Source organism: Nilaparvata lugens, chromosome 13, assembly GCF_014356525.2.
Source record: "Nilaparvata lugens isolate BPH chromosome 13, ASM1435652v1, whole genome shotgun sequence".
NCBI classification, from domain to species: Eukaryota; Metazoa; Arthropoda; class Insecta; order Hemiptera; family Delphacidae; genus Nilaparvata; species Nilaparvata lugens.
The window spans coordinates 30,903,222-30,929,930 of NC_052516.1; the positions used below are offsets into that span (position 1 = coordinate 30,903,222).

The 26,709-nt window shown below is 36.6% G+C and overlaps 1 protein-coding gene across 1 annotated transcript in view; it reads right to left on the minus strand.

Moving 5' to 3' along the window:
• LOC111049535 overlaps positions 1 to 26,709 on the minus strand; it is a 101,407-nt gene that overhangs the window by 68,735 nt on the left and 5,963 nt on the right. Inside the window, exon 2 of the mRNA XM_039440421.1 lies at positions 11,383 to 11,586. Within this exon, the coding sequence (XP_039296355.1) occupies positions 11,383 to 11,586 (204 nt within the window). The remainder of the gene's footprint in view (positions 1 to 11,382; positions 11,587 to 26,709) is intronic.

A 26,709-nucleotide genomic window follows, 5' to 3' on the forward strand; every position in this document is an offset into this window, starting at 1 on the left:
TTTCAAACTCTTAAGGAGTCCATCTAGATTCTTGATACCATCCACTATGATTGGGGGTTGTGGCATTTCTTTCTTCTCTCTCTTCTCCACGTCAGTGGTTTTAGAATTCAAGTTCTGTTCAATTCTTTTTGCAGACACATTTTTGACTTCTGGCGATGGAGTACTGAGCTTCCTCTTATTGGTAGCCCGCTTAGTACAAGTCCTGATCCATTCCGTTTCTTTGGCCAATTCTTCCTCATTTGTTGAGTAGTTCTCGGCTGCTGAGCTGGTAGGCTGTGAGCTGTGAATCTTCTTCTCAATATTCAGAAATCTTGCTTCCAAATCCTGCACTTTTTCAACAGTTCCAAGTTGCTCTTCTCCAATTCCTTCCTCTTCTCATCAGTCTCCTTCCAGGCGATGAAAAGTACCTGCTCGGTTGAAGTTTCGTGTTTATTTAATTAGATATATTCATCCGGTGAACACTGGATTTCTGATGTATTTAGCATGGTGTTGGTGTCCATACTACCGTTAGTGGCTTCCTGTTTTCCTTGCTCTTCTGTAGGAATACTAGGTTGCTTTACTAAGTTAGACATATTTTGAAAACATACCTTTCAAACAGCCCTCGTATCAACACTCACGCACACGGAAACGCGAACGCGAGCTTTAGAACAGCCGCGAAAAGCAGGTCACTTTGCTTGCATGAATTCCGCGGTCGACGACTGATATTTTATGCAATATTTTTGTTCCACTTTTGATCGCGAACAAACTGCTGACTCACTACTTCTACACTACACTATCACTACACCACTATACGTTCTCTACGAGTTCTAACACAATACTGACAAGAGAAAATGAATGGTTGAAAGCGCTTATCGATATCTTAGATCGTTCAACCATTATTCACATTCGAAGTTACTTATAAATCATCTAAAATCATTTATATTGTTATGGATGAGGCATTTAGAAGGGCAGCAGTGGCGAGGGGCTTCTAGATTCTCCGAGTGAGTTCAAGTCTTGGTGTAAGGAGCCGTTGACCAATGACAAGTGTGTTCCGGAACCTTCTGGTAATCAAGAAGTGCTGTGTCTGGTCGGACGTGATCGACACGTCCAGATCCTTCTCAAAAGTTCTGTTGCCTATAAATGGTGCGTGTTGTAGTCGGGGTGAGTCAGAAACCAGAGTGGGAATAGTTTTCTACTTTCAATTGTAACAGAGACTCAATAAAGTGATATAATAGACTTTTTTAGTTATTTATATAATTATTTTGCAAATAAAGCACAAATTGTTTATGAATTGCTCATTGATTTTGAGGTTACACTTGTTTACTATCGATCAGATGTTTAAAGCAGCCTGACCACAGCTGACTGATTCAAAGTATTGTCAAATGTCATGCCGGTTTTCATGCAAGGTAAAATATCATCCCTAAAAATTATAAAACTATCAATAAAGGACCAAGAATTTCAAATAAAAAAAAATAAAATGTATGTATTATCATTGAAATTATTTATTATTAAGAAATTATATTATATGTCAGGTCTTATTGTAACTAAATAGGTCATAGCATGAAATTATATTATTGATAAAACGGCAGAAATTAATTATAATAGTCTCAACCTAATAAAAATTGTACAAGAATATTAATTTATTAATAATTTAATTCAACTGAACCACATGGTAATTAAATCTCTTTGGCAAGCCTAAGCCAATCATAGTGCATAGAAATAGCACCAAGAAGGTGATCGTTTGAAAGCAACACATGTCAATCTATTATCAGACAACAACCCTGCCTTATCATTTACGCTAGCACATGAACATTGTATGAGAGGAACTATGTCTATAAGATTAAGCAGTTTTAAGAATTACATAAATTGAATTATTATTGTAATTAAAAGAATTATATTCTACTGCTTGCCACTGACGTCATGTCTACGTCACAAGCGTTCTACCAATGGCAAATTTTTATGCAAATTTATTACATCGAGATTCTCAGAAGAAAGGTCTAGCCAAGAAGCTGAGAGAAAAGACAGCACTTCCCTTTTGAAATCCTCACCGTTCAGATCTCTTCTTATAGTTACCAAGACCTATTTGTGAAAATTTCTTGTTCGATTTTAAATGTTCTATTTGTGAGCCGATATTTTAGGCCAATCTATTTGTTATTTGTAAATTTCTGTTTTCATCAATCGATAAATTAGAAGTTTAAAGTAAATTATCCCTTAATTAATTTGGTGAATGAAATATTAAATTAAAATTCCCCACGTGCTGAAACCGAAGCCTGGACCCGCTGCCGATCAAACGATTTTTGATCTAAAGAAGAAAACCACGACCACCAAGGAATTTCACGTGAGTTATAAGTTTTAAAAGGGGCCCCAATCTACGCTTCGAAAATATTTCAGTGCAGAAAAATATAAAATTTTCTTCGTTAAAGTATTGGCCACGCCGACAAGCGCTTTTAGTTATTAAGAGCCTAGAATTTATTCCTATTGAATTCATAAGAACTTATAGTTGATTAGCTATCCTCCGCTGCCAGAACCACGACCCCGAGCATTTTTAAAAATATTTTATAATTCATTTTTTCACTATCTTTTCAAAACTGTTCAATTTTATCAATTGTAAAATTCTGTTGAATCACGCATGGTATCATGCAAGCACAAGAAAATTTTTAACTATTCTATTAATACTAAATTATTATCAACCTGTAAATCAAATTCTGAACCTGCACTGTATGATTACATATTTTATTATAATATATTTCAGTTTTGTTAATTCGCTTTCTGAGTTCGATTATTTCTTGAGCCTGTCCATTATTGTGTCTGATACGTTCTATATCATCAAGAACCGATCAAATACGATCATTGGAATAATTGAATTAAGCTGGATATTGGAACAGGTCTAAGTGGATGTAGCGAGTGGGGTCAGATCGAGATATTTATTCTTTGTCCTTACCTGCTCATATATCAGCTTTTATCTGTTACCTACCTCGACTTTGGAGCGAACACATCAATTGTACAGCAGATGCAGCCATAGATCATATAAATTCCTACAATAGAGCTTAAAACCCGACAAGACTCTGTTCTCGAAGTATATTCTGAACGATATTTGGTCCAAATACCGTATTTTAATCCCTCAGAACTTATTAGAGACGCAGTCCCGTAAATTATCTACATCGGGATTTTTGCTCGACCTGTATGATTTTGTATGCTCATTCTTCACAGGTAATAATTTTAAGGTATCCGTATTCAGTGTTTAGCGATCGCTACACTACTTATAAAAATTTCATCACTATACAATTTGTCATTAGAAGAATCAAGGGTGAGCGAGCGTTTAGGCCTCCCGCGATTCCGACAATTGTATTGAATCTTGTAGTGAATCAATCAGTCTGGTGTACACTCAGCGTCCACACACGCAATTGCAAAATTTATAGTCGCTACACCATTGACTCAGTACAAGATTCACTCTACATGTGTGAAGCCGTTAAAAAACGCACCACATGATTTGCCGGCCCAACGTGAGGCATTTAGATACAGCACTACATGATTTGGCAAATCTCTCTACGTATGTGAGGCGTGTAAAATACCGCACCACATGATTTGGCGCCCAACAGTGATAGGCATTGAAGAGGTGGATAATCGACTACGAGGATTATTTAGTTGCTCAGTATACTATAGCGCTGACAACGGGAAAATTTTTTGAAAAATTTATGGTTGTGAATTTCTTCAGATTTAATATTAACTGTTCATTGTTATATAAAATAACAAGACGTACCATACCCAATTCTTGAACAGAAAAGAAATCTATCGATTGATGAATTTTTAGAGAAAAAATCGAACTCAGAATTTTATTATCGTGTTATTCGAAAATTGGTCATACTATAAGTCATAGGTATAAGAGATATCATAAGAAAGGTCATATTATTTGAAGAATATTAGGTCTATATTGAAACAATTTATAAAATTTTACGGAAAAGAGGATTGAAGTTATTTACATTTTTTAAATTTTTAAAGCATAAAGAGGGAAGTAAAATTAAATCACGGATATATTGCGGAATAATTCAAACAGAACACTGTTCCTTTTATATAAAATTTTGCAAAGAATACTAGCCCTATATATAGAATTGCGGCAAGAAATTATAAGAGTAAAATATTTATAATAATAGTAATAATAAATTATAAGAGGCGTACCTGTATTGCCGCATAAGTGTCCATTATATCCTGTATGTTCTTATCATTTTATGTTAACGATATTGCTACTTTGATTCACTTCATCACTGAACATAATATTGAAGCACACTTTTGTATTCCTTCACTTCAACGAATTTTTTACACTATTTCAACTTGTGGTCATTCATTTGTAATCTTGCACATAACCTCACATATTCGCGGACGTTTCACTGCACTCGCATCATTGTATCATTCAATAAATTATGGAAGAAACACACCGCATCCTGGTGGCCACATCAGCGATTTCAGAGACGGAAGATGTCGCGCGGGAGAAACGCCCATGTACCACCGTTCCAGAGGTTCAGATGCCCACATCTAACGTCACAGAACCATTGCCGCCGGTTGAGGACCGCACACCCACCCTTTCCTTGCAAGAAGTAAGCATCAGACTGAAAGCATTCAACGACGCATATGAAGAAAACAGACAATCAAAGGAAGACCCTATGCTCCTTATCACGCTGGGTAGGGACGCCATCCTGAAAGCAATAAAAAATGCATTTGAAGGAAACATACAAGCAAATGAAGAAATAATCGAAGATGTTCGACAGGTGCGGATAGCATGTGAACAAGGTCTTGATCTTGAAGAACTGGAACAACAGTTGAAGGAAGCAGCAGAGGAAAGCAGGACGGTAACACAGCAAATTGAGGAGAAGTGTCATGCAAAGGAAATCAAATTTGGACCAGTGATCGAGCCCATGCATGCGGAAGTAGACATACTCAAGGAGGAAGTCAAAAAAGCAAGCGAACGTGAAACGTGTATGGAAAACCAACCCACCGAGAATATTAGGACTGAGATCGCACCGCACCCCGCAGAACGCCAGGAGGAAACGGACGACATCACCAGCCAAGCCGAGGACGTCATCCATGGCATAGAGGGGACAGCCGTATCGCTGCGCGCCGACTACCAGGAGTCCAAGGACGTTGCCGACCACGTTGAAGAGCAGCCCGGACCGTCGACCGCCCACATCACTGTCCATCCACCGAGGACAGCACCTGCAACAGATAAGCCCAGCACTCATGAAGATAGTTCACAAAACAATAGAAGTAAATTGAAAACCTACAACAAATTGAAATCACAACTGAAAATAAAAACCTATAAATCAAAACCATACACAAGCAGCAAAACAATTCAAGAAAGAAGAAAAATATCTGAAAAGATCTATTTACACCGCCGTCACGTTAGGCTAAAATTGAATATCAAAATTTCTCCCCGCCATACAGAAAAGAAAAATCGTCTCAAGAAGAACCTATCTACACCGCCGTCATGTGTTAGGCTGAAGTCCCACGTCAAACATTGTACCAACATGCAGAAAAAGAAAATAGTCACAGGAAGGACCTACAATCACCGCAGTCATGTATGGTTAAAATCAAGCCGACTGTACACCAGCATGCAGAAAAGGAAAAGATTATTTGAAAAAACACACAAACACCACCGGCATGTAAGGTTTAAAAATATCAAACTGCATGTCACCGGCCGACCAAGAGGAAATGAATTTGTAGGAAATGATCTACACCACCGGCACATTCGTTTTAAGCCAAGTTTGATAAAACGGATAGTTGCAAATTGGAACGGAAACTTTGAAATAAATCAGAAATCAAATTTAGATGGGGGCTTGAGGAAATAATAATCTTTTAATCAACTGGAAGCTACGTTGTGAATTACACAATTATCAAACTTCTTCATAGTCACAGCCTACCCATTGAATCACATCTTTGCAAACTAGCATATTTCTACTGCAGCCTAATCAACATAACCTAAACTTCGCCGCATCTCAGCTAATGAGGAAAATATTATTAAATCCACATCAAATGAAGAAATTATTATCAACTATAAGTCAAGAAATTGAAACTGAAAACAACTCTAAAAATTACCAACCTGTTCAAGACATCCGCCTCATGTCACAGTCATCACAGGAAAAATCGCCTGGTATCATCTGTACAACTGAAAAATAGAAACAAGAATTATATTATCCACGGAAAATAATTGTAAATTAGAAATAACATGAAGTTAGTAGTGAATAGGAGGAAAGAAAATAAACAAAGTTTATTTGAAAAAAATGTGTAAATCTAACCTCGAAATACAGAATCGATAGAAAAAATCTATTCAGAACCAAAGCCTGTTCGATAATTTTCTTCGTCCCACCAACCAATGTGTGCGAAATCATAGAGTCAATGTATAGAATCGAAGCAATATCGTTATTAATTAATGTAACCTATTATTTAATGTGAAATTATAAATAAAAAACGCAATCAAAAAATATATATTTATGTTAATTTGCACGAAATGCGCATGTTTTATGTCATATGAATGTATTGCTAAAAAGCTAAAAAAGAAAATGAAATTCTTACCTTTAAATGTGAAATTTATATCGTTGCATCAAAAGATCATGAATTGAAATTCAAATTGATAAATATAATCTTGAAGACTTAACATTTGTAACCAGCATTGGTAAAAATCAAGAAAGCCATTTCAAGTGTAACCCTGTTTGTACACAACGTACTAAGCGCAAATAAGGAATTGCTCGAGTCAAACGGTAGACGATTGTCAAGTCACCGAAGTAAAATCACACTCTCACCCAATTTATGTAAAAGCCAGAATAAAGAGTCGAAACCTGTAATAACCATGAAAAAATGATGAAAGTCTATATTTGTTGCAAATACTGTTCGAATCCTAAGAGGATAATATGTGAAATTTTGTATATTTGTTATAGTTATGGGTCTGCTCATAAGCCACCCGTGAATGGAAGTTGTGGAGTTGTTTTAATGAAGGATCCAAAGAGACCTCATTAATTATTGTATTTCGATTGTATCCAATGAAAGGAACAATCATTATTTATTTTCTCGTAGCCAAAAGTGCACGATATATCGTTTTTAGTGTTAAGTGTGGAGTTTTCGTAGAAGTAAGGAGATGAAATAGTGTATTCATCACAATATCGGATTTTTCAAATAGTCATTGTTTCGACTCGTCTCCCAATTACCTATTTAAAATATCCTGGGGGCTTTTGTGTGATGAATCTTTCAAATAGATCTCATGAGAAGAGAGAAAATTGTGATTACCTTTTAAAATGAAAGAATTTGCTAAAGGAATAGTTAGCGACCGAGCGATAAAGCTTACTTATCAATAACTGTATATTAGATAAGAGTACCGTTCTGTACCGAATATTTTCTAGGAAAATTATTCAATAAAATTATAATTATTTTGCAAATAAAGCACAAATTGTTTATGAATTGCTCATTGATTTTGAGGTTACACTTTGTTTACTATCGATCAGATGTTTAAAGCAGCCTGACCACAGCTGACTGATTCAAAGTATTGTCAAATGTCATGCCGGTTTTCATGCAAGGTAAAATATCATCCCTAAAAATTATAAAACTATCAATAAAGGACCAAGAATTTCAAATAAAAAAAATAAAATGTATGTATTATCGTTGAAATTATTTATTATTTAAGAAATTATATTATATGTCAGGTCTTATTGTAACTAAATAGGTCATAGCATGAAATTATATTATTGATAAAACGGCAGAAATTAATTATAATAGTCTCAAACCTAATAAAAATTGTACAAGAATATTAATTTATTAATAATTTAATTCAACTGAACCACATGGTAATTAAATCTCTTTGGCAAGCCTAAGCCAATCATAGTGCATAGAAATAGCACCAAGAAGGTGATCGTTTGAAAGCAACACATGTTAATCTATTATCAGACAACAACCCTGCCTTATCATTTACGCTAGCACATGTACATTGTATGAGAGGAACTATGTCTATAAGATTAAGCAGTTTTAAGAATTACATAAATTGAATTATTATTGTAATTAAAAGAATTATATTCTACTGCTTGCCACTGACGTCATGTCTACGTCACAAGCGTTCTACCAATGGCAAATTTTTATGCAAATTATTACATCGAGATTCTCAGAAGAAAGGTCTAGCCAAGAAGCTTAGAGAAAAGACAGCACTTCCCTTTTGAAATCCTCACCGTTCAGATCTCTTCTTATAGTTACCAAGACCTATTTGTGAAAATTTCTTGTTCGATTTTAAATGTTCTATTTGTGAGCCGATATTTTAGGCCAATCTATTTGTTATTTGTAAATTTCTGTTTTCATCAATCGATAAATTAGAAGTTTAAAGTAAATTATCCCTTAATTAATTTAGTGAAAGAATCATTTATAGAAGTATTTTTGTGTGTGACCGTATGCTTGGCATCGTTTGCATTGCAGTATCAGGTTGGCCTTCTTCAGTGCTTCCACTTCCACTTTGCAACCAAGTATATTTTCAAGTTAAAAAACTCTTTTTATATTTTCTTCCGCGCTGAATAAGACTATGAACTTATTCAATGGCTCTCTTGTCTTCCACTTTAGCTTATTCACAACTTCTAGAACTTTCAATCCTCGTATTTTCAAATCTTCCAGTATCATGTCCGTACAAGAGTGATGAGGTTTTTTAATCATTACTGTTATTGGTCTCGACTGCTTATCTTCATAGGAATGCCAGTTAAATCGGTCATTGATCAGTTCTCTGGTAACATTCCAATAAGTTTCGGAGTCGACTGCATTTCTCTTGAACGTTACTCTACTCGAGATTTTTATTCTAAATTTGTCAGCTGGCAACACTTTTTTCAAACTCTTAAGGAGTCCATCTAGATTCTTGATACCATCCACTATGATTGGGGGTTGTGGCATTTCTTTCTTCTCTCTCTTCTCCACGTCAGTGGTTTTAGAATTCAAGTTCTGTTCAATTCTTTTTGCAGACACATTTTTGACTTCTGGCGATGGAGTACTGAGCTTCCTCTTATTGGTAGCCCGCTTAGTACAAGTCCTGATCCATTCCGTTTCTTTGGCCAATTCTCCCTCATTTGTTGAGTAGTTCTCGGCTGCTGAGCTGGTAGGCTGTGAGCTGTGAATCTTCTTCTCAATATTCAGAAATCTTGCTTCCAAATCCTGCACTTTTCAACAGTTCCAAGTTGTTCTTCTCCAATTCCTTCCTCTTCTCATCAGTCTCCTTCCAGGCGATGAAAAGTACCTGCTCGGTTGAAGTTTCGTGTTTATTTAATTAGATATATTCATCCGGTGAACACTGGATTTCTGATGTATTTAGCATGGTGTTGGTGTCCATACTACCGTTAGTGGCTTCCTGTTTTCCTTGCTCTTCTGTAGGAATACTAGGTTGCTTTACTAAGTTAGAAATATTTTGAAAACATACCTTTCAAACAGCCCTCGTATCAACACTCACGCACACGGAAACGCGAACGCGAGCTTTAGAACAGCCGCGAAAAGCAGGTCACTTTGCTTGCATGAATTCCGCGGTCGACGACTGATATTTTATGCAATATTTTTGTTCCACTTTTGATCGCGAACAAACTGCTGACTCACTACTTCTACACTACACTATCACTACACCATTATACGTCCGTTCTCTACGAGTTCTAACACAATACTGACAAGAGAAAATGAATGGTTGAAAGCGCTTATCGATATCTTAGATCGTTCAACCATTATTCACATTCGAAGTTACTTATGAATCATCTAAAATCATTTATATTGTTATGGATGAGGCATTTAGAAGGGCAGCAGTGGCGAGGGGCTTCTAGATTCTCCGAGTGAGTTCAAGTCTTGGTGCAAGGAGCCGTTGACCAATGACAAGTGTGTTCCGGAACCTTCTGGTAATCAAGAAGTGCTGTGTCTGGTCGGACGTGATCGACACGTCCAGATCCTTCTCAAAAGTTCTGTTGCCTATAAATGGTGCGTGTTGTAGTCGGGGTGAGTCAGAAACCAGAGTGGGAATAGTTTTCTACTTTCAATTGTAACAGAGACTCGATAAAGTGATATAATAGACTTTTTTAGTTATTTATATAGTTATTATCTCTGAAGATAGTTATTCTTAAACAGTTATTATACTGGTTAGTGACTCAACATACGCTTGTGATATTTCTGTGCAAGTTATTAGGTTGTTTATCAGTTTAGAGTTGTGACTAGTTTTACTCCCGTTTGTTAGTGTTATAAGAAATAAAGCTGATCAGTATAAATCGCCTCAAGTGCTTTATTAGTGTAGAAACTCATAACAATATTATAATTATCATCCTTATTCAAAGAGTTTGACAAATCTACGACAGAACTTGAGTTTGTGGCCTAGGCCCGACTAAACATGAAACACTGGTGTGCCTTTTGAATGCCTGCTACTATCTGTGAAAAAAAGAATAATAATAAACAGAAGAATGATCTCGCCCATTCACGTATGGTATATGAAATCCACGAATGATTCATCATCACGTCTGAACTGCTGGACTATTAACATGGAATAATGCATATAGATTCTTTATTTACCGAGGATGGCTATTTCAAATTCTTGAATATTTTAGTAGGTAGATATTCAGTTTCATCCAGTTTTGATCAGACCCTTGCGGAGCACGTGTTACCTGCTAGCCACCAGTGCGATCATATTGCAAAATTCCTGCATCCCGTTCATGATGTTCACAAATCTGTACGTACCTCTAGGGGTCGCTTTCTCCAAATTTGGCTTAACAACTCAACCTGGAGGGAGAATGAATGCGACCATATTAACTGGTCAATCAACCATATACTGGTGCATATAGCCCTCAATATGGACTCTATCTGGTTCAAACAGAGATTCTGTGCAAACAGACTCTGCGCAAACAGCATTTTTACTGTGAACTGCTATGTCTATCTGTCATGGTTTAGCATAAAACATAGTTGGTGCATATGGCCCTCATTATGAACTCAATCCAGTGGAAACAAAAATATTCTACATATGGAAATTACTGGGATATTGCACTTATTCAAATGCTAATAAATCAATGAATTATTATCTAACAAAAATTCAAATTAAATTCTGTAAATCACCAAGAAAACTTCTGCTACTACAAATATTGACAACAGGGTAAACAGCTAGATGGAAATTCGATGAGCAATACTATCCGAAAATATTATTTGTCAATCCAGGAATCAAACCCAGTACCTCTCAATTGCTAATCAGTTTTGGAATAGTAGCGCTCATCGAATTTCTCTCCAGCTGTTTACCCTGTTGTCAATATTTGTAGTAGCAGAAGTCTTCGGGGTGACTTGCAGCATTTAATTTGGATTTTCGTTCAATAATAATTACGAATATTCTGTTTGAGCTGAATCTGTGCAAACGGCACTTCTACTGTGAACTGCTATTTTTACCTTGCCTGTTGCCTTCAAGTAGGCTGCATCTATGGCAGCTCTTTGATCAGCCGTTCTACTGGCAATCAGATTAACGAGGTCAGGACTCAACTTTTGTGCATTGATTGCATCGGTAACCACCTTCAAGTCATCATCCACTTTGTTAGGCTTCTCTATGATAGTTGGTCCCAGAGGTCCTATTGGATCTCCAAGTGCAGTTAGTTTCTGAAATAAAAGTCCACTATCATTTATAGGAGTGGCCGTAGGATATGGAGTGGCCGTAGTCGAGTGGATCAGATGCTGGCTTTACGTTTCAGAGGCCCGGGTTCAAATCCCGGCCCGGGAAAGATATTTATCTCGGGCCGCTCCCGTGTTTCGGATGGACACGTTAAGCTGTCGGTCCCGGCTGCCTAAAAAGTGGTCGTAAGGTAATGTCAGAGGCCCTGAAATGGATCAGTTGCGACCTGAAAACTCTGACACCAGACCTGAGCCAGCCAGGTCACACGATATTATTATTATTTATAGGATAGGCTGATAATGAATATCCAGGTAGCACAGAAACGTTGAAATAACGTTAGAAACACGTAATACCTTAACGTTGAAGAGACATTGAAATTCAACATTGAAAACACGAAAAAATGTCCGCCGTTTCCACATTATTTTCAACGTTGAATAATAGTTGAAAAAACATTGTAACAACCATTATTCTCAACTATTAGAAGACGTTAAAAGCATGTCGTGACAACCATTATTTTCAACTATAAATAGACATTGAAAGCACATCATGACAATCATCATTTTTAACTATAAATAGATGATGAATTAGCCATACTTTTGAACCGGTACCTTATGTGGAGAGATAATATATTGCCATCCATGTTGGGCAACATTCTTATGTGGTGCGGTATTTTTGATATATACTGGAGCGGTTGCTAAAATCCCTATTTTGCAAATAAATTTGCAATAAGTTAAGGCCGTCCGGCTCGCAAATATGCTGGGTTCAGACCACAGCTCTAGCTCAGTAGTAGATGCATGAATATTCCAAATATAATGAATCAGCATAGGGTTCAATGACTGGTGATCAATACCGCTGCTTCTGTGAAGTTATGGAAGAATACCAATAAGGAAGTCAAAAAGATAGTTGGTGACTGATTATCAGTAACCATATATTAAGAATGATGAAGATCAACTATGGTTTTTCTAGTTGATTTTTAAAACGCTTGTCATGAATACAGGTATGCACCAATTTACCCTTTTGAACTTCCTTGAAACTTACAACGCCAGTTCTCTGGATCCTCATATGATATACTGTAGATTTATTAATGTAATTATCGGTAAGATTTTTCTGGCTGAATAGTGTTATTCTCATCAAAAGATGATAAGTAGTAAATGCTCTGAATAAGATCAATATTAATTAATTCCTTAATAATATATATGCTGCAGAATGAAAATGCTTGGTACCAAGACAGCTCAAACTGTAAATATAACGAGATGAATTAGGAAATAATAAAAACTTCTAAGATCTTGTATGCTGACATAAAACATAGAATATATTCCCATAAATTAATATATATAAAATATCCTTATATCCATAATTTTCTTTAAATAAATAAATTTTCCAATATTTGAATAATTATCACAAGATTTATTAGCATTCACAATATTGTGAGTTGTAAAAATATATAAGTATATTCAATACTGATACGTGGACTTCAAGTCGGTTCAGAATTTAGACAAATTGAAATCTGTTCAGACTATAGATTCACTAGAACATATTTTGATCAATGGATAATAATTCAAAATCTCAGGGTTTATGAGTTTGTGCCGTGCATGGAAATAAGCTTCCTATAGAAAATAAATTCATAAAAGAGTTCTTATAACTTATATGATAGTGGTCGACACGTTGTGAATTTCTATGAGGTTGTGGTTTATGAGTTCGTTCCGTGCATGGAAATAAGCTTCCTATATCAAATAAATTCAAAAAGAGTTCTTATAACTTATATGATATTGGTTGAAATGTTGTGAATTTCTTAAATTTGAACAAAAAATTATACAGTGCTTTAATCAATTCCCCAATTCACTGACAAAGGCCTTATTTTATTAAATGAGCTCATTTAAGACAAATTGCACACTCACTATAATGATGTTCTTGTAGCTCTCGTAGAATAATTAATTATCTCAAATAATTAATTAGCCAGGTCCTTTCGTCTCGGCAGGGCTCATGTATGGTCCAGATTTCTTATAAATTTCTATCAGTATCAAAGATATATTCACGGGAATGAATTACAGTTAAGAACTCTTTAACAACACTGAGTTCACAAAATAATCAAACATCAAATATATATACTCGACATTCAAAAAAGGGAATGGCTTGATGCTTTTTTGAAAATTAATTGAAGAAATGCCCTATTCTCCATGTGCTCCTCACAGGTCGAGATCACAAGCCAGAGAGAGGGATTTTCAAAAAAATTTCATCTCTTCCTTAAATGATTTATAAGCTTTCTTCTTGTAACCGAATACTGGTGGGGTGGACAGCAGAGAAACACTGAATATTGAGTCAAATCTATTATAATCTTCGTCCTTCCTGTGGGGCAATACTTCCTTAAATCTAAAACTTACTAATGAAACCACAAAGTAATGAATCACTTAAAATTAGATCAAGTAAAAGAATCAATTGAAGAGTAAAAAGAAAAATTAATTTAAGTTTTCCAACAAAAAAAAATGTTTTTATGTTAGTTCAATATAAGGTCAAAGGACTGCCAAGGTACAAGGAGACCTCTTCCCCTTAGAAGGGGACAGAATGGGCAGAATTATGCTACCCGGTTGAGTCCGTCTTAGGACCCACAAAATTGAACTACTATTGAGTATTAACAAAGTTTCAACAACAACAAAACAATAGTATATTTCGCACCTAGAGCAGAAAATGAGATTTTTCCAGCTCGAAATCGGTTTTCAAGTCCGAGGCCGTAGGCCGAGGACTAGAAAAGATTGAGAGCTGGAAAAACATTTTTGCCCGTGGTGCGAACGATATTTTTCGCCACACTACAGGTATTGCTGACAAAATAAATAAAGAATACAAAATAAAGAATACTCGTTAAGCTATCGTACCTATCTCTTGATTTTAGTGGTAGAAGATTTGCAGTCAGGATTTCAGATTCTTTTAAAATTTCACTTGGAATACCACAGTCATCTTCAAGCATTTTTGAAAATTCGGAATGCACTAATCAACAATAAATAATTGAATAAAACTGGTTGCGAAGCGAATTAGTTTGATTCGAAACTGGAACTAAAATCATGGCGACTTCAGCTTATTATGAAAGTGGACACTCGCCCGATCTAGCGGATGACTTATTAATAATAATTAGCGCGTTGTTTCCAGCCATAAGCGGCTGGAAAGAGACAACTTTCTGGCCTAGACCGGAAAAGAAACCCTTTTCTGACGTCGTCTGCAAACAAGGTCTTTCAGATCTACGTTGGGACTGGAAAACAGCTGCTTTCTGTGCAGTGTGGCGAAAAATAATAAAGAAAATAATTTAGATTGTTTCAGATTTAAGTTGGTATAGGACAATAAATACAAAATAGGATGGAAACCAATAAGGACCAGAACTGACACTATTATTCTACTGTGACGTTCAATAAATTTCCCAAGACTTTTGCTGGATATATTTGAATTTGATATATTTTTCAAGAAGGAATCACTGGATTGTTCCTCTTTTACACTGTGGAACTAATTAACTGCTCCCACAATAAATCCACTTCGGGAGTTCAAATTTAACTTCTCGACTTGAACAAACTAGTTAAAATAGTTACAATACTAAAACAGTTGAAATGCATCTAATCGTGAAATAGCACAGCAATTACAACCGATACATTTGATCTAAAACGGCATAACATAAATTAGCATTTCAATAAAACCTTAGCAGAATAGTTAAAATAATAACAATACTATAACAGTTGAAATGCATCTAATCAGGAAGTAGCTCAGCAATTATAACTGATACTATCGTTCTAAAACGGGATAACATATATTAGCATTTCAATCAAGCTTTAACAGAATAGTTAAAATGATTACAATACTATAACAGTTGGAATGCATCTAATCAGGAAATAGCACGGCAATTTATTATAACTGATACTATCAATCTAGAACAGGATAACATAATTATATTAGCATTTCAATCAAACTTTAACAAAATAGTTAAAATAATTACAATACTATAACAGTTGAAATGCATCTAATCAGGGAGTAGCACGGAAATTATAACTGATACTATCAATCTAAAACGGGATAACATATATTAGCATTTCAATCAAGCTTTAACAAAATAGTTAAAATAATTACAATACTATAACAGTTGAAATGCATCTAATCAGGAAATAGCACGGCAATTATAACTGATACTATCGATCTAGAATGGGATAACATAATTATATTAGCATTTCAATCAAACTTCAGCAGCCAAACTTTCAGAAAATTACAAGAAATCCAAAACTTAATTATGTGAAATAGTTATCTTGTCTCCTACTACTATAGCAAAATTAGTGAGGTCGCTCAACTAAATCAATTGTTTGTCCTACAAATCATATTAGCAAATGTTGTCTTATTCCACCCTAACTTAATTCCTTATTTAACTATAATCTGACCTCTAATTTAGTTCTCAAATATAATTGAATACATTCTTTTGCTTAAATAACCTAACAAATTTACACTGGAGAAGAAAGTGCCGGCTGTAACTCTGAGTGTCACAGGTTACAAAGTTCAAGTTTGAAATTTAAAATAAAAATAGGTTGCTCAAATTTTGAATAATGTTCCTCGGAAGAACAGAAGTGGAAAACAGTTTTGAATTTCAGTCACTCACCCCACACCAGCACAATCGCGACCTCCATCTCCACTAAGGAACCAGCCCTTCAATCTCGAGAGCTGCCCACTGACTGACCAAGAGCTCACCGAAATTTTCCACAGGTTGTGGAAAACTCTTGGCAACCTGGTCCGTAAGCTGGCGCCCTCAAACGATTCATCAGGGAATTATCAGTCGAAAAGAAAATGAATAAGAACATTAATTTTCTTTCCGAGTGACAATTACACAGTGGAATTGTCGTGGACTGCAACCAGGAAGACGGCATTGACCGCTGAGGCAGCAGTTCTGCTGCCTACATCGACCGATGCCGTTCAAAGTACAGCCGGCAATTGTTCTTCTTTACAATAATTAATACCTCTAATCTTATGACTAACTTAAAACTAAATTGTCTTCCACACTCTCACATTCTGATTGGCTTTCTCATCTTAGTAAGACCTGATGTAATTGGTTACTTAAGATTCAGGGTTTCTCCAACTTTGTTATACAAAGATAAATAAAAGTTCACAAATAAATAAATTAGGTAATAGTCTGAGAGTATTCCAATAAATGAATCTCAATATATGATGCTATAATATGATATACATTTAATTTTTTATGTGAGCTTTGTGTACTCTTGGTTTTCATACTTTTTTAGATTTCAATAAATATTCGAGTAATAATAATAGTTGTTCTTATCTATTTACATAAACCTTCCCTAGTATATATAATATATATTTTGTGAGTATAAATTATAATTCAATTCATAATAGTTGATTGAGCAATCAGCTGATTTGTTAGATATCGATTCAATGAATTATCGATTAATCCAAGATCGATTGATGTATTAAATCAAAACAAAGGATTCTAACCTCAAATTGTACATGCAATCTTTTATTTTTTATAATGTGCCAATAATAAACAAGCCGCTTTATAATTTTATTTTCTGCCAAAGAATTCTCATTATTGCTTAGTTACAATTTTGCATGGTTCTCTTATCGCTTAATAGATAACATGATTACTTTTTATCATAAATAATATTCGATTTTATTTGAGTGGTACTTCGACTAGGCTATCTATTCTTTCCATTTTACAATTCTTCTAAAGCTTAGTTGTTTACTTCAAAAGTATTTTATGGTGCTTAAACTCCACGTGGCGACATGTCATCAAAGTATTTTGAACATTGATGCAAAATCATTGCCAACCTCACAACACTACAATTCTCAGGCTTGTAAAATCTAACCATTCTGGTTGCTCCATACCGTATCATGACTTGTACATTTAATTTTATTTCTTACTTAATTTTGGGCTTCATGTTTACACAATGAATGATCTTAATAGCTAGTCTTTGGTAATTTATCGACAAGAGATTCTTAGTCATTAGAACACAGGAAAGTTTGGCTTAATAATACTTTGGTTGAACAATGCGGTTTTATCACTTGGCAGATAATTTTACTTATTTTCTCTCTTTAGATAACATAATAATAATAAAGTACTTTTTATAATATCTCACACATGATTTACATTTTTATGACACTTGAAATTTTTGGGAAAGGATAGTTTTGTAGGTTATGATTAATGTGGCACTGGCTGTTGATGATTCGGAACAGTGGACAATCGATTTATTGGATTCTTATTAATGCATCTGTCGCCAGTTGTTTACTTCAAAAGTATTTTATGGTGCTAAAACTCCACATCACAATTATCAATTACATGGTAGTATTTCTAAAATCATTTGAAATGAGATGAAAATACGAAATCATATTTCCATGATATAACCATACACAAAATACGAAATCATATTTCCATTTATTTAAATATGACTTCATGTAACAGAAATATTACAGTGCAATGCGGTAAATTGATGAGCTGACATTAAAAACACACAATAAAAGCCATATTACTTCATCTCTTTTCTGTATAGGGCTACTTTTTATATAAATAGAAAGAGAAATAAAAATCTCAGTACCCTTTTTGAATTATCCAATCACTACTATTGATCATTATTTAAATGATTCAAAAAGGGTACTGAGATTTTTATTTCCCTTTCTATTTCCATATTACTTTAATTTTGATCCACAAAAATTAGTATGATAAAAGTTTGTTTGAAAAACTGAGATGATTACAACCAAATTACCATGGTAATTCAATATACTCTGCCAAGCTCAAAAACATTTTTTCTGTAAGAAACATAACTTAAAACTATTTTAACTCTTTTTCTGCATAGGGCTACTTGTAATATAAATATAAAGAAACTAAAAATCTCATACCCTTTTTTTGGAATATTTTATCACAACATGTTTTGGACATTTCATGTTTAAATGTCCGAAACATGTTGTGATAAAATATTTCAAAAAAGGGTACTGAGATTTTTATTTTCTTTATATTTACTTAAAACTATTATTTCAAGAATTGAGCAGTTGTTCAAAAATCTTGAATTTTTAGTATGATAATTCCATCTGTGGTGAGCAAAAATAGCTCAATTCTTTCTAGCAAATAATATAAGTCATCTAAATTTTCACTTGACATTTATGCCTGGTTTAAACTATGCTAATTGGCAAAACAATAATTGTCTTCTTAAACCGTCAGCTGATGTTGTCAATTAGATTTTATTCAGCCATGCCTAGATGATGGTTTTAAGGTGCATACAAACTTTCGCTCTGCTCTGCAACCAAACGTCACTCCAGCAGAGTGATTGATGATCGACCGGGGAGCAACAGTAGTTCGACCGGGGAATGTGAGAAGATCTAACATCTTCCATAACGTTAATGATGGGTGCATGGGCGGCGTGACTGTGGTTCGATGGAGGAACGAGGACGGTAGGAGGGTGGTACAAGGGCGGAGCGTGCTTGGTGCGGGTTGGAAGTGCGTATATGTGTACGCAGCTCTAGAATTAAAAGATAAAAATTGATACTTTACACCAGCTGTACATTTCAGAAGACAATATAATTGTCTTGCCAATTGGTATCATATAAACCCGCCTATATTTTAGTTTTCAGGTATGATGATATAATTTATTAAATATTTTATCACAGTGTTTTAATAGAAAGGAACTTTCAAAATAACTTTCCACTTTCATTTCATAGTACTTTTAATTACCGACAAAATTAGATTGTTTTTTATCCACTGAAAATACTCTGACTGTCGCATATTTAAGCCAATCCTTAAAAGCATCTTCAATTTGGGTCTCAATGACCACAGTCAACCCACAAGATTTTTTGATAGAGTCTGAAACATGAGGTTATATAAATTTTAATGAGAAATTCTATAAATATGAAGGCAGATGAAATTTTGCCACCACATAGGGGCAAATTTTAAAAAAATTTAGTTAGATTTTAATATTAGAAATAGCTGTTTCAAAACTAACCTTATTTTGAAGAAAGGACGATTCTAAATATATTATTATCTCAACTATTTTTGAATGTATCAACTTAATTTTTCTTATGAAAGAAGAAGGAAAATAGGTGTTGCTTCTATGAATTTTATAATGAAAAACTAATTAAAACATTAAAAAAAACAGTTTGAATTTCTGAAGTTAGACTCGACAATTAAGAATGTAGTTATGTTAACATTGAAGAATGAACTGTGAAATGTGAATAATGAAGCCAATAGCATACAGATGACTCATATATGGCCGAATTAAAGATTCCAAAATGAGCGATTGCTGGAATGAATGTTCACATCAATTCAACTTCTTCGAAAGTGATTGAAGAGGTAACTGCAGGCAAGCATGGACATTGGAATACAATATAATTGATCAATTGATGAATTAAATAGAAATTATATATTATTCTGGGGAGTTTAACATTAAGTTTCTAAAGCTGACCCTGAAACAGAACAGAAATTCGTAATTTCTGGTTTATATGACTAACAATTGTATCGCACAATTTTATCTCAACTACCTATTTTTGAAGATATCAATCATTTCTTTTTTAAATTGAAGAGGAAGAAGAAAAAAGGTTTCGGTAATATAAATTTTATCCTGAAATACTAATTTAAACATAAAAAAACAATTAGGTTCTGGTCAATTTATGTCAGGTTCAAGTCATTTACATTTATAGTAATAATTGAGATGATTGAATAGAATAATTGAACATTGAGATAGGATTCAAGAGTTAAGATAAAGAGATTTTTGAAAAGTAGAGACTCTTGGAGTATGGAAAGAACTTTAATGTTAAGAACCAGGAGTTGAATAAGTGGTGAACAATGTACAAACCTTTACTTTTGATCACATTTTCTTATGACAATGATAAATTTTAATTGAATGAACTTGTTATATATATATTTAAACTACCGCCTATACAGAGTAGTCAACATAAAATATTGCACAGAAATGAAGAAAACACTGATTCAATTTATTATACATGAATATGATATGATTATTACAAACATTTGCATTATAATCTTAATTGTTATCTATTGTAGATTTCTACACTACAACATTCAAAAAGATCAGACAGGCATTGAATTTGAAACACAAGGACAAACACATTCAAAAGGCGCTGTTCTAGTATTTTCTATTCTGTATCGTATTCGATCAACAATATAAAGTGTTCAATAAAGATCATTGAAATAATTCTACTGAGAGTTCTTATTCTTTCAAGAATACACAACAGAACTCTTGAATCAAGTCAAATATTTACTAACCTGAACAAGTATGACCAAAGCTTACTGAGCCTGGGCCAAGACCAAATCTCTCCTAAACTAAGCTTTCTCTCATCTGAGATTTTCCTAACCTAAGCTTTTCCTAAAATTAGCTTCACCTAACTTGAGTTTTTCCTAACCTAAAGTTTTTCCTAACCCAAGCTTTCACTAACCAAAGCTTTCCCTAACCAAAGCTTTTCCTAACATAAGCTCTACCTAACCTTAGCTTCTCCTAACCTTGGCTTCTCCTAACCTTAGCTTCTTCTAACCAAAGCTTCCCCCAACACTTGACTTTTTCCTAACCTAAGCTTATCCCAACCTAAGCTTCTCCTAACCTTTGCTTCTCCTAACCTGAGTTTCTCCTAACTCAAAGCTTTCCCTAACCAAAGCTTTTCCCAACCTAAGCTTTTACAAACCAAAGCTTTTCCTAACTAAAGCTTTTCCTAACCTAAGCTTCCTCTAACCTTATCTTTTCCTAACATAGGCTTTCCCTAACCTTAGATTCTCCCAACCTCAGCTTTTCCTAACCAATTTTTCCCCAACCTAAGCTTTCCCTAACTTGTGCTTTTTTCAACCTAAGCATTTCCTAATCGAAGCTTTCCCCAACCAAAGCTTTTCCTAACCTAAGCTTTCACAAACCAAAGCTTTCCCTAACCAAAGCTTTTTCTAACCTAATTTTTTCCCAACCCAACAGTTTCCTAACCTAAGTTTCTCCTAACCTAAGCTTTTCCCAACCTGAGATTTTCTCAACCTAAGTGTTTCTAAGCTAAGACTTCCTAACCAAATCCTTTCTATGCAAAATCTTTCCAACCTAACCTACCCCTAACCAAAACCCTCCTAACCTAACCTTTTTCAACCCAAACCTTTGTAACCTGAGTTTTTTTATTATCCTCAACCTAACGAAGCCTAACTCAAACTAACAAATGCAGTCCAGCCCAACCATTGAGCTCCCCTCTAAACAAGCATTTTCCAACCTAATATAACAAAGTCTTACCAGATAAAGACTGAGCAACCCTCAGACTTGCTCAGTCTTCATCACTTTAGGTTCGATAGTCACATCAAACTTTGGTAGGTAGGGTTTCATCAATATCGTTAGATACAGGAGAAAATGTGGTCAGCAGTAATGGTTAGCTACATTTAAAAATATTCTCAACATTTTTCAGGCAAACAACCGGCACATTTTTGATATTTTCCAGATTTCCTATCAACTTCATCAATAGCATTAAATACAGGAGAAAATGTGGTCAGTAGTAATGGTTGGCTTTTTGATGGAATTAGAATAATTTTTTTTCAAATTTGATACATTTGAGTTCCAATTCAAAATGATTTTTTTCCCAAAATTGGATTTTTTTTTGAAAAAAATTGAAGATAGTGAAAATTATAACTGGAACCGTTTTAAGCATAAATTAGCCTGTGGTACTTTTCTGTAAGTTGTATGATTCTGAATGATTGAATGAATAAATAAACTTTGATTATTAATACCTGAATGAGACTTCACAAATTTAGTACCCATTGGGGTTACCAATTTTTTCAAAAAAAAAGTATTCCAATTATGGGGAAAAATCTAGATCGAATTATAATTTAAATATATCAAATTGAAGTTTGTAAAACAATAACAATAAAAAAACAATAAAATAAATATTGAACTCTTGAATCATTAATCGAACAAGTTGAAATCGGAATCTTTCTTATCGAGCAATGTCAAAAACCGATGACAACTCTATTTAGCATGCTCCAAATTTGTGACCTTTGGAGAATAGAGCAGCAACTCTATAACTCTACAACTCTATGGTGCTAGTAAAAGCATGATAGGAACATACATAGGATTATAGGTTGGACAGAATTCGCTGTTTTTTGCTGTTAATATTAATAACATTAAATTTGATTGATTAGAATTGTTATTCAGTTACCGACAAAGTCATATTTTTTATTCTTCTTTCATTAAAAAAATCGAGTCCCATAATATCTTTAATAATAGTTGATACAAATTATCATAATTTAGAATCGTCCTTTCTTCAAAATGAGGTTAGTTTTGAAAAAGGTATTTCTAATATTAAAATTGAATCAAATGGTATACAAATATGCTAGTGCGCTTTGTTTTGTCTTCCTCTTCCATTTAAAAAAAAATTGAGTCGATATCTTCAATAATAACTGAGATAACAGGAGGAGCACACCAGCTAGAGCTTAGCCCAGACTTTCATTGTTTGCAGGTTAAATTGGGTTATGTTTGACAAAATTTTTTTTTATTATATTAAGTTCAATTGAATTTCTCAACAAAAGCAGTCCTGTGACAAAAACAATACAAAGATATAGCATAATGAAGATATTTGTGCAGAAATCAAAGTAATTGTAATTTATTTGGAAGTTAAGTAGTAAGCTACATGTACAATACTTAGAACCAAGCTCATTGTATTATATTAATTTTATCACATACACCAAAAGTAACTTCAGAGGTGGGTGATTGATACCCAGGTGTTGCTCCTGGATGACTTAGCTCAGTTGTAATGTGGGCGGTGAAAGGAGGCAAGTCGAAGTTCCTCTTCTTTCTTCTTTGTGCCTCAGCTGGCGTGAACAGCACCTCCTGGTGCTTCTGATGGCGTGAAGGTCGCTCTCTTCTCTGATGACACCACTTCGATGTAATTTTGTATTGGCCTTACGGCCTCGGTTCCGCTCCAGTATAGTAGGAAGAGGAAGGATAGACAGGAGGGATGGCAGCCAATGGGCCGCTGTGCCTGGAGAGGTTAGAAGGATAGGGACAACAGCCAACGGGCCGCTGTGCCCTGGGAGGATGGAAGGATAGAAATGGCAGCCAATAGGCCGCTGTGCCCTGGGAGGATGGAAGGATAGGGATGGCTGCCAACGGGCCGCTGTGCCCTGGGGGAATGGAAGGGTGTCCTGGGGGGATGGAGGGATAGGGACAGCAGCCAATGGGCCACTGTGCCCTGGGAGAATGGAAGGCAAGGGACAGCAGCCAACGGGCCGCTGTGCCCTGGAAGAATGGAAGGTTAGGGACGGCAGCCACAGGCCGCTGTGCCCTGGGGGGATGGAAGGTTAGGGTTGACAGCCAATGGGCCACTGTGCCCTGGGAGGATGTGAGGATAAGGACGTCAACCAACAGGCCGCTCTACCCTGGGAGGGTTAGAGGATAGGGACGGCAGCCAATGGGCCGCTGTGCCCTAGAAGGATGGAAGGTTAGGGATGGCAGCCCTCGGGCCACTTTGCCCTGCAAGGATGGAAGGATAGGGACGGCAGCCAACAGGCCGCTGTGCCCTGGGGGGATGGCAGCCAATGTGCCGCTGTGCCCTGGGAGGATGAGATGATGGGGACGTTAGCCAACAGGCTGCTGTGCCCTGGGAGGAATGAAGGTTAGGGACATACGGCAGCCAACGGGCTGCTGTACCAGGACAGGAGGTCAGTGACGTACGGAAGACAATGGGCCACTGTACAGGAGAGGAAGGTTGAGAGCGGAATGCTGTGGTCTGGGGGATGGAAGGTAAGGGATGGCAGCCAATGGGCCGCTGTGCCCTGGGGGGATGGAAGGTTGGTGATGGTAGCCAACGGGCCTCTGTACCCTGGGAGGATGGAAGGTTAGGGATGGCAGCCAACGGGACACTTTGCTTTGGGAGGATGGGAGGTTAGGGATGACAGCCGACGGGCCGCTGTGCCGTGAGGAGAATAGAAGGTTAGGGATGGCAGCTGACGGGCCGCTGTGCCCTGGGGAGATGGAGGGATAGGGACGGCAGCCAAGGGGCTGCTGTGCCCTGGGGGGATGGAAGGTTATGGATGGCAGCCAATGGGCCACTGTGCCCTGGGAGGATGTGAGGATGAGGACGTCAACCAACAGGCCGCTCTACCCTGGGAGGGCTAGAGGATAGGGATGGCAGCCAATGGGCCGCTGTGCCCTAGAAGGATGGAAGGTTGGGTTGGCAGCCCTCGGGCCACTTTGCCCTCTAAGGATGGAAGGTTAGGGACGACAGCCAACACACTGCTGTGCCCTGGGGGGATGGAAGGTTAGGGATGGCAGCAAATGGGCCGCTGTGCCCTGGGATGATGAGAGGATAGGGATGGCAGCCAATGGGCCGCTGAGCCATGGGAGGAAGGAAGGTTAGGGACATACTGCAGCCAACGGGCTGCTGTACAAGGACAGGAGGTCAGGGACATATGACAGCCAACGGGCCACTGTACAGGAGAGGAAGGAGTTGGGAGGGGAATGCTGTGGTCTGAGGTTCGTACGGCGTTTATATACTCTCCTTAAGTGGAGAGGATGGAGTTGGGCAGCCGCCAGAGGCGGTAAGAATCATCTCAATGTGTGAAAGATGGTGCACCATCGGTACCCTCTTTATCTCAGCGGTCAGCTAGCTTTGTTGATAGCCAAGCGTCTTTCAATAATATTTCCAATTATTTTCTTGTCACAATTTTACTTTGTGATACCTCACTCCCACTTGTGAGGGAGGGGGGGATCGGAGCCCTCTATGGAACCACCTCAATTTAAAGGCGTGAGCCATCTAGGCATCACCTTGAGAGGTGTACACCTCTCAGGCATCACCTTTAGAGGTGTATGCCACTTAGGCATCACCTTCAGAGGTGTATGCAACTCGCTATCAGCGTCATCTATACCTGGTCCACAGGTACATATTTACATCGTCCATCTGGTAATAGGACTCTTATGCGCGGCTTGCCAGCCCATTTACGCTTATCTGGTGTTGTGTTGCAGTAGCACAGCACCGGATCCATATTTCCAGATGGGCCTGGTCTAGGATCCTGTGGGACTATCTCTTCGACAGTCAAAGGGTGTGTTAACTTTCCCACCTCCTTCACATCCATGGCAGTGAGGGGTGGTGTTGTCTCGTTCACATCCATGACCGTGGGAGGTGCTGAATTGTTTTTAGAGGATGATATCCCCCTTAGGGTTATCCTGTTTGTGTCGGCTGCTAGGCTAGATTCTGACTCATCATGAGATGGTTTTCGTTCCATCCTAACTTCCACAACTTTCTCGGAGTTTGAAGTGTTTGCTCTGGTGATTAGACCATGAATCGCAGCCTGTCGTTCAGAGTTGGTCATCTCATCACAGTCATCAACTATGTCGTCCCAAGATGCTTGTCCTGGAATATATGACAATTCCACCCTGGTATCGATCAAGGCATTGAGTTTGACTCCATTCAAAACAACCTGCTTGGACATCCTTCTGTTCTTTTGTCGTCCTGAGGTTTGGAATCTATGGCCAATATTGTTGGGACTGCTGTTGTCTTATTCCTCAATAAGAGCAATCTAATATTGCGTGGTGATGAGTTGGTAACTTCCTCATCATCCCCATTTTTTGAAGAACTTCATAGAGCCCATTACTCATATAATTAACTTCAGCGCCAGTATCTAGCAATGCCCAACACTTTTTACCACCGATTGTCACAGTAATGAATAGTCTGTTGTCCCTTGATGACTCTTCAATCACAGGAATTCTGTGTTGTTCGCATCACTGCTGTATTGTTCAGAGTTTTATTCTCCTTCTGCACATCACAAACACATTTCAGTGCTCTCTCTCCGCGTCTTTTACATGGCGGGATATCAGGACAGTGTGATTTCCAGTGTGGTCTCTTGTATTGCCAACACATGGAATCAGACTCACTAAGAGATGGTCTGTTACTAGTAGGGGTTATCACTGTCCCGACCTTGGGTACTGTGATCGTTTTTGTGTCCTCAGTCTTGTAAACTCTCAAGTTCTGTCTTTTCTGTTTCTCCTCTGCTTTGATTTGTTCATACTTTTTCACGAATTTTTCTAACTTGTCAATACCATGGACATCCGATTGCCGAATATACAATTTGTACCATGGGAGGAGATTCTTATACACTCTCTGTAATTTATTTTGTCTGT